Source organism: Rhipicephalus microplus, chromosome 5 (assembly GCF_043290135.1).
Source record: "Rhipicephalus microplus isolate Deutch F79 chromosome 5, USDA_Rmic, whole genome shotgun sequence".
NCBI lineage: Eukaryota > Metazoa > Arthropoda > Arachnida > Ixodida > Ixodidae > Rhipicephalus > Rhipicephalus microplus.
Window position 1 is genome coordinate 53,810,587 of NC_134704.1, and position 15,843 is coordinate 53,826,429.

A 15,843-nucleotide genomic window follows, 5' to 3' on the forward strand; every position below is an offset into this window, starting at 1 on the left:
CCCTTCCGTAAGGACACGTTCTGCCGATGCGGCGGTTCCAATCTCCATCCTTTCGCTACCAGCATGCCCGAATCAACGGGATGATTCTCTTTCTATCTTATCCGGACGTAAGAGATAGATATAAACGGTCTATTTCTTTACTCTTTTTTGTTATTTTATTCTGCAGGTCGCGCGATTGATGTAGCCACGTCTCCGAAAGAGAGGAAGGAAGCAAAATGAAGTGAAAATTGTTGAGTCGCGCCAGTGAATGATGAAGGGATGCAAGGGCTGCTGACGCTACATGAGCGAGGTCGAGTCGAGGATGAGAACAGTTCTTTTTTTTTTTCTTTAAATCACAGAGATATCCGGGCAGCGTAACCCCAAAGTGTGGGTGAATCGTTTTTTTCTTCTATCTAACAGGTGCGTGTATTAGAATTCGTTCCGGGGAGTCTTAAGCGGGATTATCGCACCTGCTGCGTTGCCGTGGGCGCTCGAAGTATACTGCTATATAAGAAACAGGAACGGCTGACGCGATGTTATAGCGATTATACCGAATGTGAATTCAGCAGCTATGTACTATCGTTGACCGAATAATATTTTTTTTTCTGGTTTCACGCGTCAAAACCATGATATAAGTATGAGGCACGCCTTAGTGATGACTCGGGCGATTTCGGCCATCTGGTGCTTCATAAGTGGCACGGATATCGTACTGTACACAGGCTTCTAGAGTATCGGCTCTATCGAAATGCCGACGCCGCGACTGGTATCGAACCCTGCGACCTTCGGGACAGCCTGCAGCCGAGCGCCGTAACCAAGGTACCATCGCGGCGGTAATCGTCATAGCTTCAAGTGTTCGATTCCGATCTCAACTTTTCAACGTCGTGCAAATGTGTGGTTGCCCTCGCAAATCTGTGGTTCTCCGTACGTGTGACTGTAGTCATTGAGGAAAATTGGTCATCCCTAGTGCTGTTTAATTAACCTCGCTTGATGAAGATGTCTAATGATGTTTTCATAGTAAAGAAGAAGAAAAAGCGCGAATCGAGTTGTTGAATGGTCTTGTTTTTTTTTTTGTTTTTTTGAAACCCCATTGGAGACGAATTTCAGCTTGTCTCGCATTCGGGCATAGGCGAATGTGTTTTAGGAACACCGAGATGCCAGCGCAGGCGATTACCGGTTTAACAAATAGCAGAAAAGGAGGAGAGAGAAGAGCCAGTTAATAGGGCTAAAAGGGGAAGTGTTTTTCTCGACATGAGTACCCAGATTAAAATGCCCTAGGTCGGTTACATCCTCGAAACAAGTAGGGGGTTCCTGGTTATGCTGGGAATCGAGGTCAAGTACATCTCATTGGAGGTGGACTGTACTGCTACCCCTGAAAAGATGTGGTGCACTTGTCTCTTCCTCTTTTTTTTTTTCACTACTGCATAGTTCAGAAACCGCTGCGCAGACTGGTGGTAGTGATTCTTTAGGAAAAGGAAGAACAAGATAGATGAGGAACAGGTGTGGGGAATGGAAGGAGCAGAAGAGAGCAGCAGCGAGTCCGTCGCGGCAAGGAGGGCGGGACGTCGCCTGGCTAACGTTCCTGCCATTCACATGCTTCACTATCTCTCATTCCTTCTCCCTCTAACCGATAAAAACTGCTCACGGTAACCGTATTTTAAAGCACGTAGGCATACGGATACCAATAACTCCCTCGTTTCGCTGAGCGAAACATGTTTTTTTTGTGTGTGTGTGTCGTCGGTCGCTTATCTGCGCGCCCATCAACACGTGTATGCGAAGTTCATTCGTGAATATCACAAAGTATACGGTTAACCGGTTGTTTTGGAGGCGTGGTAAAAGAAATATGGCTGTCGGCGCTTCGCTTGTCGATGGTATTTACGGCGCGGTAAGTGAATATTTCGTCGGTGCACCTTTGTTTTCACTTATTCGACCCGCGATCCCTGATTCCCTGCTTAGACCGTAATGCCGAAGGTCTAAACGCTTCGTTTGCACGCGATGCTTATTCGAAACAGGCCGGGTAGTTGTTCTGCGGAAATAGTCTTCTCGTCGGAAATAATTTTTTTATTATTATTGGGCGTTTCGCTTGCCCGAACGTGAGAAACATGCCGAATTGTTTTTTTTTTTTTTTTGGTCGCGCGTTTGTTTCTAAAGCACATTTCGCTTAAAAAGCTAAGCATTCGTGCGTTCTCGCATTTCAGTTCTCGCGCAAATGCCTCCGCCGTGACCGCTGAATTGAAGTCGAGCTCTTGTGAGGAATTCGATGCGATGGGTTAGTCTTCTGGGCGGATTTTCCCCTTCTTACGTGCAAGTATTGTGCAAGACGTGTTTTCATTCGTCGTGTTGAAAACGTATGACACTTATACACACGCGTGCGCACGGAGTGGGGAAAGGGGCAGACCCCCTAGTCTCTAAGAAGGGGGTGGGGGTGGCACAGCTTTGACCTCCCGAGTAGAAGTGTTGTCACAGCGACAAACCTGCCGGCCATGATGGCCTGAGGCTCAAGCATATACGCGAAATGCTTGAGCCACGCCTGCATAGACGTAGGTGGACGTTAAAGAGCACTAGACTGTCGAAATTTCCTAAGCCGGCCAGCACGGCGGCCCTCCTAATCATATCGTGGTTTTGGGACGTTAAACAACTCCAGATATAATAATAATAATAATAATAATAATAATAATAATAATAATAATAATAATTATTATTATTATTATTATTATTATTATTATTATTATTATTATTATTATTATTATTATTATTATTATTATTATTATTATTATTATTATTCAAGGTATCTGCTGCGTATTGTTGACGCCATGTTGGATGGCCGACTGGCATGGGTGAAATGGGCATCGTGGGTCTTGCATCGACGTCGCGTTGAAACTGCTGTCTGTGCTATTCGCTACGAACTCGTAGCGTTAGAGACGAGTTTGTAAAGCCTCGTGCGTACGGCATCCCCTCGTAACCTGCGACGTATCACCATCGTCATCCATTAATCTTTCTTTTCCCCTTTCCCTTTCCCCAGAGTAGAGTAGCAGGCTAGATCAAGCTATCGCTCAGGCCGACCTCTCTGCCTTTCTGTAAATAAACTTACCTCCTGCCTCCTCCTAGCTTTCGTATACGTTAAACGTGACCACTTATCATGACCGACCTGGCCGAGCGTTCGAAGCGCACAGGATGCGAGTTGAAACCTTCTTAGTACTGCACTCGATCGTCTGCCGACCTCAGGGCCTTAATCCAGCTGCTGCATCGCAGTGTCGCATCATGCGAAAAGAATGCGCGTTCATGTATAGCCGCGTGCTTGTGCATGAGCGCCGCATATGCACGCATGCATGCTCACAGCTGCGCCGCTGCCGCGTAGAAAACTACGGCGACATCGGACATCGTGCCTCAGTGCATTCCAACCGGATCCGGTGTGAAGTTTGTTTTTTATAGAGTGCCCGCTCTTGACAGATGTGCATTGCAGATGTTTTTGTGGATGTATGCGACCTGTTCACAGATTTCCCCGTTGTTGTGTTGGAAAACTGGCGGAATGTTTTCCTGATCGCGCACATGGCCACCGTGTGGTTATCTGGACCCGAAATCTTTGCCCACCAACATAGCTTATTTTGAACTGTTCGGTCAACGCCGCATGTATCTTGTATGCTTGTGTTTAAGCTCCTGCGGAAATGTCGGCTATGTTTTGTTCGGAAAGCTTCGCAGCCGCGACTGATGACTTTGCGCCGCCAACGCTGGAAGCGTGCACGGAAGCGAGTGAGTTGTGACCGTGCCATTGTAGAAGCGATAAGAGTGTTTGGAAACAAGTACAGAGAGAAATGTTGGGAGGGGGGGGGGGGGTGTACCGAGGATGTTTTTTTCGGTTTCTATGACACCCACGCTTTCAACACTGGCCTGTGCTAGATTTATCGCGTTCGAATATGTGAGGACTTCCCTGGAGTTCGTTCGCATATGATCGTGTAGATAGACACATGAACAATCAAAACATTTCAGAGGGAGGGTGAGGGGGAGAGCATAAACCCCCTCCCCTGGCTACGCCACTGTTTCAGCTGGCACTCAACACCGAGGAAAGGGAAAGTAGGTTTGAAATTTGAAAAAAAGAAAAAAAAAAGACGAGGGTCTGAGACGACGATGCAATGTAAAAAAAAATTGGCAGCATATCCACGGAGTGAATGATGGAGAGTGGGGCGAAGCATTCGTCCGTCCATTCATTCTTGCTTCCGTCCGTCCATGCGTCCGTCTGTTTGACCGTCCGTGCGTCCATCCGCCCGTCCGCGCTTGCGTCTGTTCGTGTGTTTGTCCCTGCGTTCGTCCATGCATCCGCCCCTGCGTCCGTTCATCCGTCCATCCGTGCATCTGTCTGTGTGTCCGTTCGTCCATCTATTCAACACTTCAAGTACCACCATCTCGCATCTTTTCATCACATATTCCCCATATAGAAGCACCGCCATCCAGCGGACATTCCAAGGACTAAACGAGAGGTGGCACACGCACACTTTCTTACGGCTTGCGCTTCGGGTCTACTTCCCACCTTTAACCACCTCGTGTCCATGGTATATACTAGTTCACTGTATTCATAGCACTGCTGCCCAACGCTCGCTAAACCTTTCTAAAACCAAGGAGGTTACGCCCAGCGAGTACAACGTGGCAACCTTTTCCTGTCAGATAGTGCTCAATTTACATGCCAGTGGCTGCTAATGGGAAACGAGAGACAGGAGAATTCGGCTTTTACTTTCTTACGGCTTGCGCTTCGTATTTACTTCCCACCTTTAACCACCTCGAGTTAATTCATGGTATATACTAGTTCATTGTATTCAGGCCAATGCGGCTTAACGCTCGCTAAACCTTTCTAAAACTAAGGAGGTTACACCCACCGAGTATAACATAGCAACACTTTCTTGTCAGATAGTGCTCAATGTACATGCCATTGGCTGCTAATGGGGATGGCAGCTTGCGCGTTAACTAAAAGCCGAATGCCCCTGTCTCTCATTCCCCATATGCATCCATTGACATGTACATTTAGCACTATTTTTTTATTGTTTAACAACGCACAGAAGAAATCTCCCAACGGCACCACCTTAGAGGTCAAAATGTTATACTTGTTACATACTACGACGGCTACGAGGGACGAACGGGTTCCGCTGTAAGGAGCTTCGCCTCTAAAACTTTCAGAGCTGATACAAGGTCGAATTCTTAAGCACAGCTGATAAAAATGGCTACCACGCATGCGCGCGCAAGGACAGCAGCTATCTTGTAACGAGTTCACGACAGTTATAAGATGTGCCGCCAATATGCGCGTCTCCTGCCGGACGGTACAACGCGTTCGACAGTATTCGCACAGCCGTCAAACACGCTTCGACATGTTACCGTGACGTCATCAGCAAGCTGTAATCACGTGATGACACCACTGGCCACTATAAAACATCGTTTCGTTGATAAAGCATCTCCAAAACTAGGGCACGCCTGGGGTGTTATGCGATATACTCTATTGAGTTTCGTCATTGTGTCACTCAAAAAGAGCGAGAGAGAGACAGATACAAAGAGAAAATGTAGGATATCACTACAAACATAAGTGTTGTGACGTCGATGGGACAGAGAGCTTCGCGACTGTGTAATACAAATAACAGTTGAGGCTTCAAGACCTTCCGAAAACCAGAGCGTGATTATGAGGGAAACCGCGCGCATCTATAGAGGACTCCGGTAATGTCAACCACCTGTACTTTTTTTTTCTTATGTGCAGATAGTCCGGCTAGCATATCGCTTCGGACCGAAATGCAGCCGCATTTGGGTGGAAGCGTAAGGACGAATGATTCTGTCCCTCGACCTTTGGTCCGACAGTCAAGCAGTCTGTATAGACCACCGCGGCGAATCCTGACGGCAGTGTGAATGCAGTGTCAGATGCATACACTCCTTCGTGAGCGGCTTTCAAGAGGGAAGCTTTCGCGAATGGTGCTGAACAACATTTTTTGACGAATACTTCATACGCGTGCTTCCCGGTTTGCAGTGTCTCCGACAGCGTCTATAGACGGTGCACTCCCCTCGCTCGTAACGGTCCATATATACGCGCGTGCGCCATGTATCCCGACACCTTGCAGAAATGAAAGAGCGGTTCAACGCCTCCGCTTCTGGTTTACCTGCTCTGTTTTGGAAGAGCTCTGCAGCTCGACCTTTCCGTCGCTCGCTCTTTGCTCCAGTTTCCTAGAAAGCGTGGCAATGACACCCTCGGTGACTGAGCTTGGCCGCCCCCTAGAACGCTTTCCGAGGAACTTACGCGCGTGTGACTCCCCGTATATACCTTGTAAACGCGCGTCTCTTATTATTGGGCTATATAGGTGTCTTTTTCTTTTTTTTTTGTCAAAATGTTTGGCTCGGGAGTCAGTCATTCCCCCTACATTCGCAGCTGGTTTGAAGCGTGACTCTGAAAGTGCATACTGCCTCCGAAATTGTACTATGCAAGGGTATATATACGTGCGACCGTGGTTCGCTATAAACGGTGTACGCGGAAGGCGCGCCTATGCACACCTTCTTATGACTCTAGAGTATCTACTGACTTATGCGCACCTATCGGCGCTTCATCGCTATTTATCGCGTATGGACTTCTGCACGTATGTGACCCTATATCATGTACTGAAACTGTCTTTGGCGCAAGAATTTTTGCGCACCCATGCCTCATGAGTGTGTACATATGTGTATATATGTCACCGACTCTATAGACAGTCAATTAAGTAGTCGCGTGGGCACAATCTCATTCAAGAGGCTGCAAGAAAAGTGTGGTATGTTGCGTGTGAATGCGAGCTTGTCGACAAGAATTGTTGACGAAACATGCAGAACTGTGTTACAATCCACTGCAGACGCATGATGTGAGTGCGAACACTTCACAGTATTTTGAAAATGTTACAAAATAGGAAAGCATTCAATTCAGAATATTTTGTCCACTCTTTTTCTTAATCTGCCGCAGGTATCGCTATGTTTGCTTGCCACAAATTATATCAGAAGGAAACTATTCATCTGTTTACGTCCAAGATATGACTTTAGCAATTTGTGGTCAGCGTGTGATTCATACGTACAAGCTAAAGCATGCACATGGTGAATCATGCAGAATTGTAGTTTTGTTTACTATGCTAGAGTGATGATTCTAGGGGTAGTCTAGGTCACACTTTAAAAACACTCTGTTACCTTGACCCAGACCTAAAGGCGTAGCGCATACGATATATACTTTAAAGACCGTTTACATCATTTTGGGTAGTTGTTGCCCTACAATAATCATGTCCTTCAGCCTGCCCTTTCTATATACCCTTCTCTTTTATACTATCATATATTATATACTATTATATTATTATTATCCACATATCTAGGTGAAAACTAAACTTTATTGACGTCCCGAAAACGTCCTCCCATCGGGGGAGGACCGCGGGCCACTCCCACCTCGGGACGGTAAGGCCAAGGCTCACCGCGTGGCGTCGTGGTCTTTCTGGACCTCATGGACTTGATGAAACCAGTCGTGAACCTTGATAAGTGAATAAAGAGTGTCTTGCGAGATCTTTTGATCCGCGCGTTGCTGCAAAAGACGGGCAGAGCGTGCATGCGGCTGAAATCGCTGTATCTGCCGCAGTCGGGACACGTGTGCCGACGTTAATCAACTTAATCAACATGTTAATCAAGTTAATCAAGGCGTCGTGCTTTTTGATTGCAAGCGGTGTTCTGATTAGAGTTGGTTTGCTAAAACGAATTTCCATTTCCCGTTAGCACGCGTTATGCAATTGTTCCTGCCAGTATTGTGTTCCGCGAAGCCCGCCGATATTGGGGCCTCTTATAGTGCAGGGTTCGCTGGGGGCTTCAAGAGCAATCATCAATCAGTAAGCGGGTCGATCGATAATCGGATCGAAGCGAATTCCACCTTTGGCTTCCGATTGCATTGTTTATGCAGTTTTTTTAATACATTAACGCAGTTACTGGCGCACAGATTTTCTTCCGGTCAAGCTTCAGAAACAAATGATGTGTCGAGAAATGCAAAACAGTGGTAAAAGTGTTTCCTCGCAAGAGAACGATTTATCGGCTCGGCTTTTAATTTCGCTTTTCCCTTACCGAGAAGCTGATGGAAGTTGGTAATTAATGGTCTCAAGACGGACTGTTTACTGCTGGAAGAGAATCTTATGCAACATTCTCAAAAGAAGTCCGAAAACGAGACACATTTGTGGAAATGATTTTAATATAGCTGAAGATGCACAGGGACATTTTTTTTTTGCAAAGAGCTGCTATGAAGTCATCGTTTATTAATATGACTGTGAACGGATTTTGAATTTTAAGTGCAAGTATCGATTTCTACTTCGTGTTTTCTCATAATATTCTTGTTGTTAGGTGTGTCATTTCCCCGCAACATGAGAATCCGGCGTTTTCCAAACAGGAAATTCCTTCCCCTTCCACACAAAAAAAATGAAGAAAAAGTGATAAATGCTGACCTATATATTCGCGTTTATGCTTGTGCATGGCGTGCTATCACTCGTATGGAAAACTGTCGAATATGGACAGTGGCAAGTGGAACCGTTAGAATAGTGCATTCACATTTTCGTCGTTCGATGGTCGTTATCGTGTTCAGCGTGTGTGGGTGTTGACCGCTTGGACACGAATATATGCGAGCAGGTGCATGGCATGTACATTATAAGGAAAAATATACGGCGATAAGAACGCGAGGCTGTAGATGAGATGTGTGCCTTGGTGGCCTGGCGTGGCTAAGGCGTCGGGCTTCTTTTGATTGAGAACGCGGATGCCAAGCGATGGTGGTGAAATGCAAAAAAAAAGAAGAAGAATCAAAGAAACGATAACTTTATGAAGCCCGCGGCGCACGAAAAAAAACACACAGACAAAATGCGAGTTGACGGGACGTTACGCTTTTACTTCAAACAGAACGCTTATTAACCAGAACTAGAAAATATACGCTCACCAGTGCGCTGTATAGCGCTGAGAGACGTGTATGTGCCGACCAACCAAATCAAGTGAAACGATGACCAGGGGCACGAGATCAGAGATTATAGCGCGTGTGATGCTATAAATACAGGCGTGGGTTCATGCTATTGCGTTTTGTTTAGGAATGCTAAGTTTTTTTTTTTTTCGTGAAGTCCATAGAAGCTGAGCTGATAGACGACCATTGTAGTTGCATGCCAGAAATACCTCGCAAATACACGATATTTTTTCAGAGTGTAAAACCCCAGAAGTTCTTAAATTTCTGCAGTCGTCTTGTCCTTGTTTTAATAAACATCAAAATCCTTGTAATTATCTCTGTTCGTGAACTCATCACGGTGGCGCACATGTGTTTCTTGATGAACTATCGACGAGAAGGAAGACGGAAACGACAGACCGCGACAGTGTTTCGATACATCTGTTTCGATTTGAGCCGCAGTGACGTCCTGAAACGAGTGACCTGGTGATTTATTCCTCTTCGGTTTATTATAGGCCAGCTGTTCTCGCGAATCGTGGTTATGGTGCGGGGCGTCGGTTTTTCGAGCTAATATGTGGATCGATGACCGACGCTGGCTCTGAGCGAGTATTGAGAGAAAAAAACAGAAATTAAGAATGCAATACAATACAATACAATACGATGCAGTACAATATGGTGCAGTACAGTACACTACAATACAATACAATACTATAAAGACTTTTCTTTGGGGGTGGGGAGATATGAGTTTCGGGGAATACCATTGGTTAAAAGCTACCTGAAAAAGATATCTGGAATGCCACTGTGGTGCCTATACATACCATCTGCTGAAAATAAACAAGATAATTTCAATTAATAAGCACTGATGAGTCAGTTGGCGAACCATGATTATTAATGAAGCAGCGCACGAAGGAGACATTCGGGAACACATAGAGCAGACGCTAACGCAAGCGGTGGGTGTTCGCGATCTGATTCGCGTGTCCTTATAATGTGTGTCTGAATGAATCTTTTCTGCGCTGCTTCGTCAAACGTGGGATGAACCTGTTTGCACCTATGCGAGCTGATCGGGATACGTTGCCTAATACTTACCTAAAAGACACCTAATCGGTGCGCGGACACGCATTGCGTGGCAATTTTCCCGCTCGGAAGATCAGAAGAAGAAAGCGTTGTCCGACTCTCACGTGGCGGGCGCACTTAATGAACACTCGGTCGCCACAGTATAAGAAAGGAGGTCACGAGGTAATTTTCTGATGCGGATTACAACGATAACGGTGCAGACTGATCTTTGCGCTACGGGTCCTTAATGACCCTCGATTGACGGGAAGAAAGATCTTTTATCCGGAGCTGGAAAGTTACAGGGTACTATCGCAGGAAATAAGAGGTAATGGAGTACACTATAGGCTGCACGATAGTCGACAAGCCGTTTGTATATGGAGCGTATATAGAGGCACGCAACGGGGTCCATTATCGGGTTCAGCGTTCGTATAGGATCACTGTCGCCCCTATGTAGAGCAAGGAGCATGACAAGCGAAGCGAGAGTGAAAACCGAGTCGTGAGGAATAACGATGCGTCCGCGCCACCATCAATCTTTAGGGAGGCATGATGGCGAACCATATAGCCGCTCTAGAAGGAGAGAAGCCTACTACTTGCCTGTCGAGTAGCGCCAGGACGGTGGTCTCGTCTGTGGGTCAACGTAAGCTGAGCAAATGGGTGCAGGGATTGAATTAATGAAAGGTATATACTAACGCGTCACGATCGGCGGGTGATGAATTGGGCCGCGCCAAAGCGCACGGCTGACGATATGTGAGTGTATATTGATCCCGACACGGTGGATATCTGCTACGAACGTCGGCCTGCTTCTTTTGGACCTCCTTGTAGTTGCTCATGTTACTGTGCCGAAACACGCCAAGTCGCACACATTAGCCTTGAAGTCTAGTACTTATGGTACTTTCTTTAATTACTGATTATAGGTCGGCAGGACCTGCGGAGCTCACTCATACTAACTTATGAAATATAAGTGCGGGGCAGACTCAGACTCGCTCGCAAAAAAATTTGTTCGACCGGACTCAAACTCACCAAAATACACTCGCCAGGACTCTCTCGGGCTGACGGCTCTGAGTCGGAGTGAGTCAACACATGAGTAGGTTCGCCGGGCTATATCGCTGAGTAAACTAAAATGCTCTTTCACCTCGTTCGGTTATTATACAGTCATCATCTTTAAAGAGCGAAACGTGTAAGTCTTAGTGAAGAGGAGGATAAAGCCATTAGCAGAGAACCGCTGTAACAGATAATCACCTCGGCGTGTATTTACAGAAATGCCTTACGCCAAACAATTTCGTAAGTGAATATTTTAGCCAATCACGATGCGGTACATATCGTTAGCGAAGTCGGGTGACCAACGGTATAACGCACTTCCGAATGAGAAGTATTCTGATTCAGCCTTCCATAGCTAATATAAGCAGTTGGAGAAATGTCGAAGAAAGGAAATCAAAGTGGTCGAATGTAGGCAATTGGGCGCTGGTGCATGGCCGAAGTGCACGTAATTCGCATCACGCGTTCGTATACGCTTCAGATAAGCTTTAATGTGTCAAGATTTTTTCGATATTTTTTTTAATGTTTAAGGTGGCCGCAGGCTGGAATTCGTTGTAATACTAACACCTCGCAATACGCCCGCTCGCGGTTACTTCCTCCGTATCTTCGATCATCATCCGTACGTTTCTGCCGCTTCCTCGGTGATCCATTCGCGTTACGCCTCTCTCGTTCGCTCTCTCTCACGGTCCGGAGAGCTTCAACTGAACACCGCAGTGGTTTCGCCCTCCTCCATTCAACCCGCATCCGCACTTGTGCTCGGCTTTGTTTTTATATGAGTGTGTTTCTCCTCCGTACGACCTCCTCTCTATTACGCTTGCCTCTCTCTCCTTCGCGTGGCACGTTTCGGGAGGCCGCCGGCGCTAGGGACTTCGCCTCCGCCGGACCGGCGAACAGAAACCAGTTGCTGCCCTGCCGTGTACGATGTTGCGAGCTGCTAAGCCGCCGTGCTGCAACATCCCGGCGAGCGTATCCCTCCACACCGTGGACGCAGTTGTAATCGACAGCGCGGCGATCCTTCCGTGTACCGGCGCGACCGTCTAAATCGAGTGCCTGATCGGTCTCCGTACATGGTGCGAAGTCCGGCAAACCCCGAGTAGTAATTGGGGCTGTATTTGGAGTTCGTGGTTCTGCCGTCTTGTCTCCTCGAGATACCCCCAGTACATCGTCCTGGAGCGAAGAAGTTGGCGGTGACGACTTTAGGAGATGTGTTTTCGCGCAGAGGATACGTGTGTGCCTGTGTGACAATTTTTATTCTTGTGCACGTTCAGAAGTATCCGATTGGCCGAGTCTGCTGTATCCTACCGGTTCCGATTCCTATTGCGCCCTTCTCTGTTCATCGCATGCCCTCGCACAGCTGACCTGAGCAAGACGCTGTCATTTCGCGGTGGTAAACAATTTGACATTTTGACAGCTGCGACGCATTTTCTCAAGCCTGGCTTACGAAGTGACTCAAGTAAAGGAAACGGTGATCTTTCCTTCCAGTTCTCACTTTTTTGTTTATTTTTTTTCCGGAAGTCCGTAACGGAATGCTTTGGAGAAATGGAAGTTCAGTGAAGATGGATATTCGACGACCTGAACTTTTTAACAACGTATCTGCTGTGCCCGCGTGAACATCGGTATCGAGGTGATTTGTCCCGGTCATATTGCACGAAGGCTCGGCACTCTGCGTACACCGTTGTGCAGGCTGTGATCCTGGCCTCTGCAACTTTACTGGCGTGCCGAAGACTCACTGCAAGAACCCGTTCCGTCGTGGTGGTGTTGTATACATAGGGTGATCTGTGCCGAAATTTATATACATACTTCGAAGATGATGCAAAACAAACTGTCCTCGTTGGTCGTCCTGTGGGCCGGACCGTCGTACGAGCAACTGGTCGAGCCCGATGGTGAGCTATAACCCGTGCAGTTCTATAGGTATCGTAATTATAATCGTTTATTTTGGTGAAGATGTATCCGAAAAGTTTATCTAAGCGCTGCGTGGGTCTCTTTTCGTACGAGCACGTGTCCATAGAGTTATCGTCAACATGCACAGTTTGCTGTACACGTCATTGTCCTCCCCATTAGACGTGCTGTTGCACGTTCCTTTCTTCCGTATTTACAAAACGGCCCTACACTACGATCACTCGTGCGAGACAAGTTTTTTTTTTTTTTTCGACTCGATGTAACTCGTGCTAGAAATTTCAACTCAACTCTTGTATAAGCATGTCATAACCAAATCGTTTAGCAAATCTGAAAAAAAAAATGGGGGGCGTATACGTATGTGGCTAGGTCTATTCGTGAATTCGGTTCCAGCGTTGCAAGCAATAGGAGGCTATAGCTTCCAGCTTACATTTTTTAAAAATTCCTACTGCCATGTTAGTTTAGCAGCTAGTGTTGCGCTGCTTAGCGCGAGGGCGCGGGTTCGATACCCTGCCAAGACGGCTGTGCTTTGAAGGGTCCCAACTATGACAACGCCAGTGTACAGTTAGCTTTAAATGCATACATCAAGGAACCCCGTTTTGTCGAAATTAGTTCGGTGTTTCTCCTATTACGTTGGCGTCGTAACTATTTCGTGATTTTGGCACGTAAAATTTCATAATTAACGTTTTCTTCTTTATTTGTGTAATGAAAGTTGTTTCTATCTCTTGTAGAACTATTATTACAATGTTCCGGCTGCTAGGGACATGTGTTCAAGTCTCGAAAACTTGTACGCTTAAATCTGCCGTTATGGGGCGTCGAACGAGTTTTAGCACCTTGTGGACTTGCCTTAGCTCCAATTTCTGTTTGCCGACTCTTATCTTTCCGCGTTCTCGCTGACCTTATTTACTATAGGAGCGAAACGGCATGTTTGAGGCCACAGACTCCCGCATAGGCGCTTCTCAATACGCATCCGTGCCACCGACGTGCTGCTCTTAATTTATTAACGCGTCGACGATTGCGCTGGCCGGTGGACAGCCGGACCTGCTGAACGTTATCTCTTGGCCGATATCGCGTCGCCTGCGACACTTCGACTCTCGTCGCACGCCGGCCGGCCTTCGGCGCTGCTGTGTAAAAGAGCTTTATCTTCACACGTCCTTGCTTTTACTTCATTAAGTCTGAAGTTTATACAAGCTCGAACCGGGTGACAGAACCGGCTGCAGTTCGTTTACTGGATGAACGTGTGCCTGTAGAACTCAGGGAAGACACTTATACTTGCTTGTGTGACGTGTCTGCTTTGATGTGGGTCTGTGTATTCATGTATATCATAAATGTGCCATGTTGTCTTTGTACATCCTTGATAACGACTGAATTGCCATTTTGACTTTGTACGTAGAGTGGCCAAGACCTCTTAAGTCGTTAGTGCTGCTTATTTGTTTGGCCTCCCGCAACAATGTCTGGAATAAATTTAATTGTTGATTGCGCTGACACGCGCGACGCCAGGGTGTCACGCGCGATGCAGTTCAGGGTGGGTTTATGTTAAGTTGCGTTCCCGCGCTATATAAACGTCGAGAACAATTGCCCCTCCGCGTGGTCTTCAGTACCGAAACGACCCTTTGTCTGCCGGCCGGTCGCTGTAATTCCCATTAGCGCGAAACACCCGCTGAGTGGGCCGAGAATGACCGGTGCGCAAGGAGCTAAAGGATACACGTGGAACTGACGCGAGCGTGGCAGCGTCTTCGGTCATGTGCTCGTGGCGACTGGAAGCGTTTGGGACCGCCGGAGACACGATTCGCATACAGGAGGCGTACTATACAAGGGAGAGGCATAACGGGTTGCGCCATGAAAATGAGGAGGAGTAGGAAGGGGTGGTCACATCAATCGGCTTGGCTTTCCCCCGTTTGGTTCCGTGAGTGGTCGGTCCATGAGGTGCCAGTGTAGTGGTCGCTGACGTGCTGACCGAAGTATCACTCCAGGAGCAGTGTTTTAGCCAGGGCACAATTAGTGGCACACCGGGCCCCCACCCCCAATTTTTTTTTCGTGGCATAGAAAAGAATAGACCGTTTCAAGAAAGTCCCCCTCCCGCCTCCAATATCAAAGAGGTACCAATGCCCTTCCACCTTTTATAAAATTTCTGCCTACGCCCCCATCCTGAGTGCATGCTATAACTAGTACATTCGATCAGTTTAGGCCGATCTCTTGTTCTTCGACCAATTTATTTTCGTTTTTTCGCTTGCCTTAGCATAGGCTCGTTATTAGACTTATAACTGACGATCAAGTGACCAACTTCAAGTATCGCGCCGAAACATGGGCACCTGAGTGTCATTGTGACGTCACAGATTTCCTAGTCCTTGTTTTGTATCTTGATGGGCCTGGATCGACGAAATTTTCTGAAACTTGTTACGCTCTTCCTCTTAATTTATTTGTCGCCTTCTTTTTTCGTAGTTTGTTGGCAGACGTCATCGATGTTACTTGAAAATATGAGTCCGTAAACGAAGAAAAAAAAATTGCGTTTGTTTTTACCTGCGATTTGATTTCTGTCCCTTAAATCGGGGTGCGTTAACGTAGACGCAACGAAGCAACCAGAGTGGCGTTGAGATATACGGTGTGTAAGCACCGTTGGAGCGTTCGCATGCTGTTCAGTTGCAGTGTCTGCTCGTTGCGATACCTCGTATAACGAATACAGTGCTAGCGCCTGGATAATGATCGTTGGAACTATGTGCGTACTGTAGCAGGTTTTTTTATCGTAAGTAACCCAATGACGTCGCTTTCAGTCCTTAAAACCGCCTATATGAAACACGGCGTAAATAGCGTACATGTATAGCGCCCTTGCCTCCGTACAGCCTATTGCGCCTGAAAACACTGCAGCTTTAAATGTCAGTCAGCATATTGACAGGTGTTTTCCGTGTGATTATCACATCTGGTGAGGTCGCAGCGAAGCAAGGGGGACGATGGAG

The 15,843-nt window shown here is 46.9% G+C and overlaps 1 protein-coding gene across 5 annotated transcripts in view; it reads left to right on the forward strand.

Annotated features, from left to right (window-relative positions):
* The window catches only part of LOC119174539 (SAM and SH3 domain-containing protein 1), a 347,279-nt gene that overhangs the window by 153,843 nt on the left and 177,593 nt on the right, over positions 1–15,843 (forward strand). The window contains exon 1 of one of the 5 annotated variants that reach the window (XM_075895482.1): positions 3,627–3,726. The exons of 3 other annotated variants lie outside the window; for them this stretch is intronic. In XM_075895482.1, the coding sequence (XP_075751597.1) occupies positions 3,642–3,726 (85 nt within the window). In that variant the 5' untranslated portion in view covers positions 3,627–3,641. Of the gene's footprint in view, positions 1–3,626; positions 3,727–12,735; positions 12,877–15,843 lie in introns of those variants that run through there. One more of the 5 variants, XM_075895483.1, reaches the window with a different exon arrangement.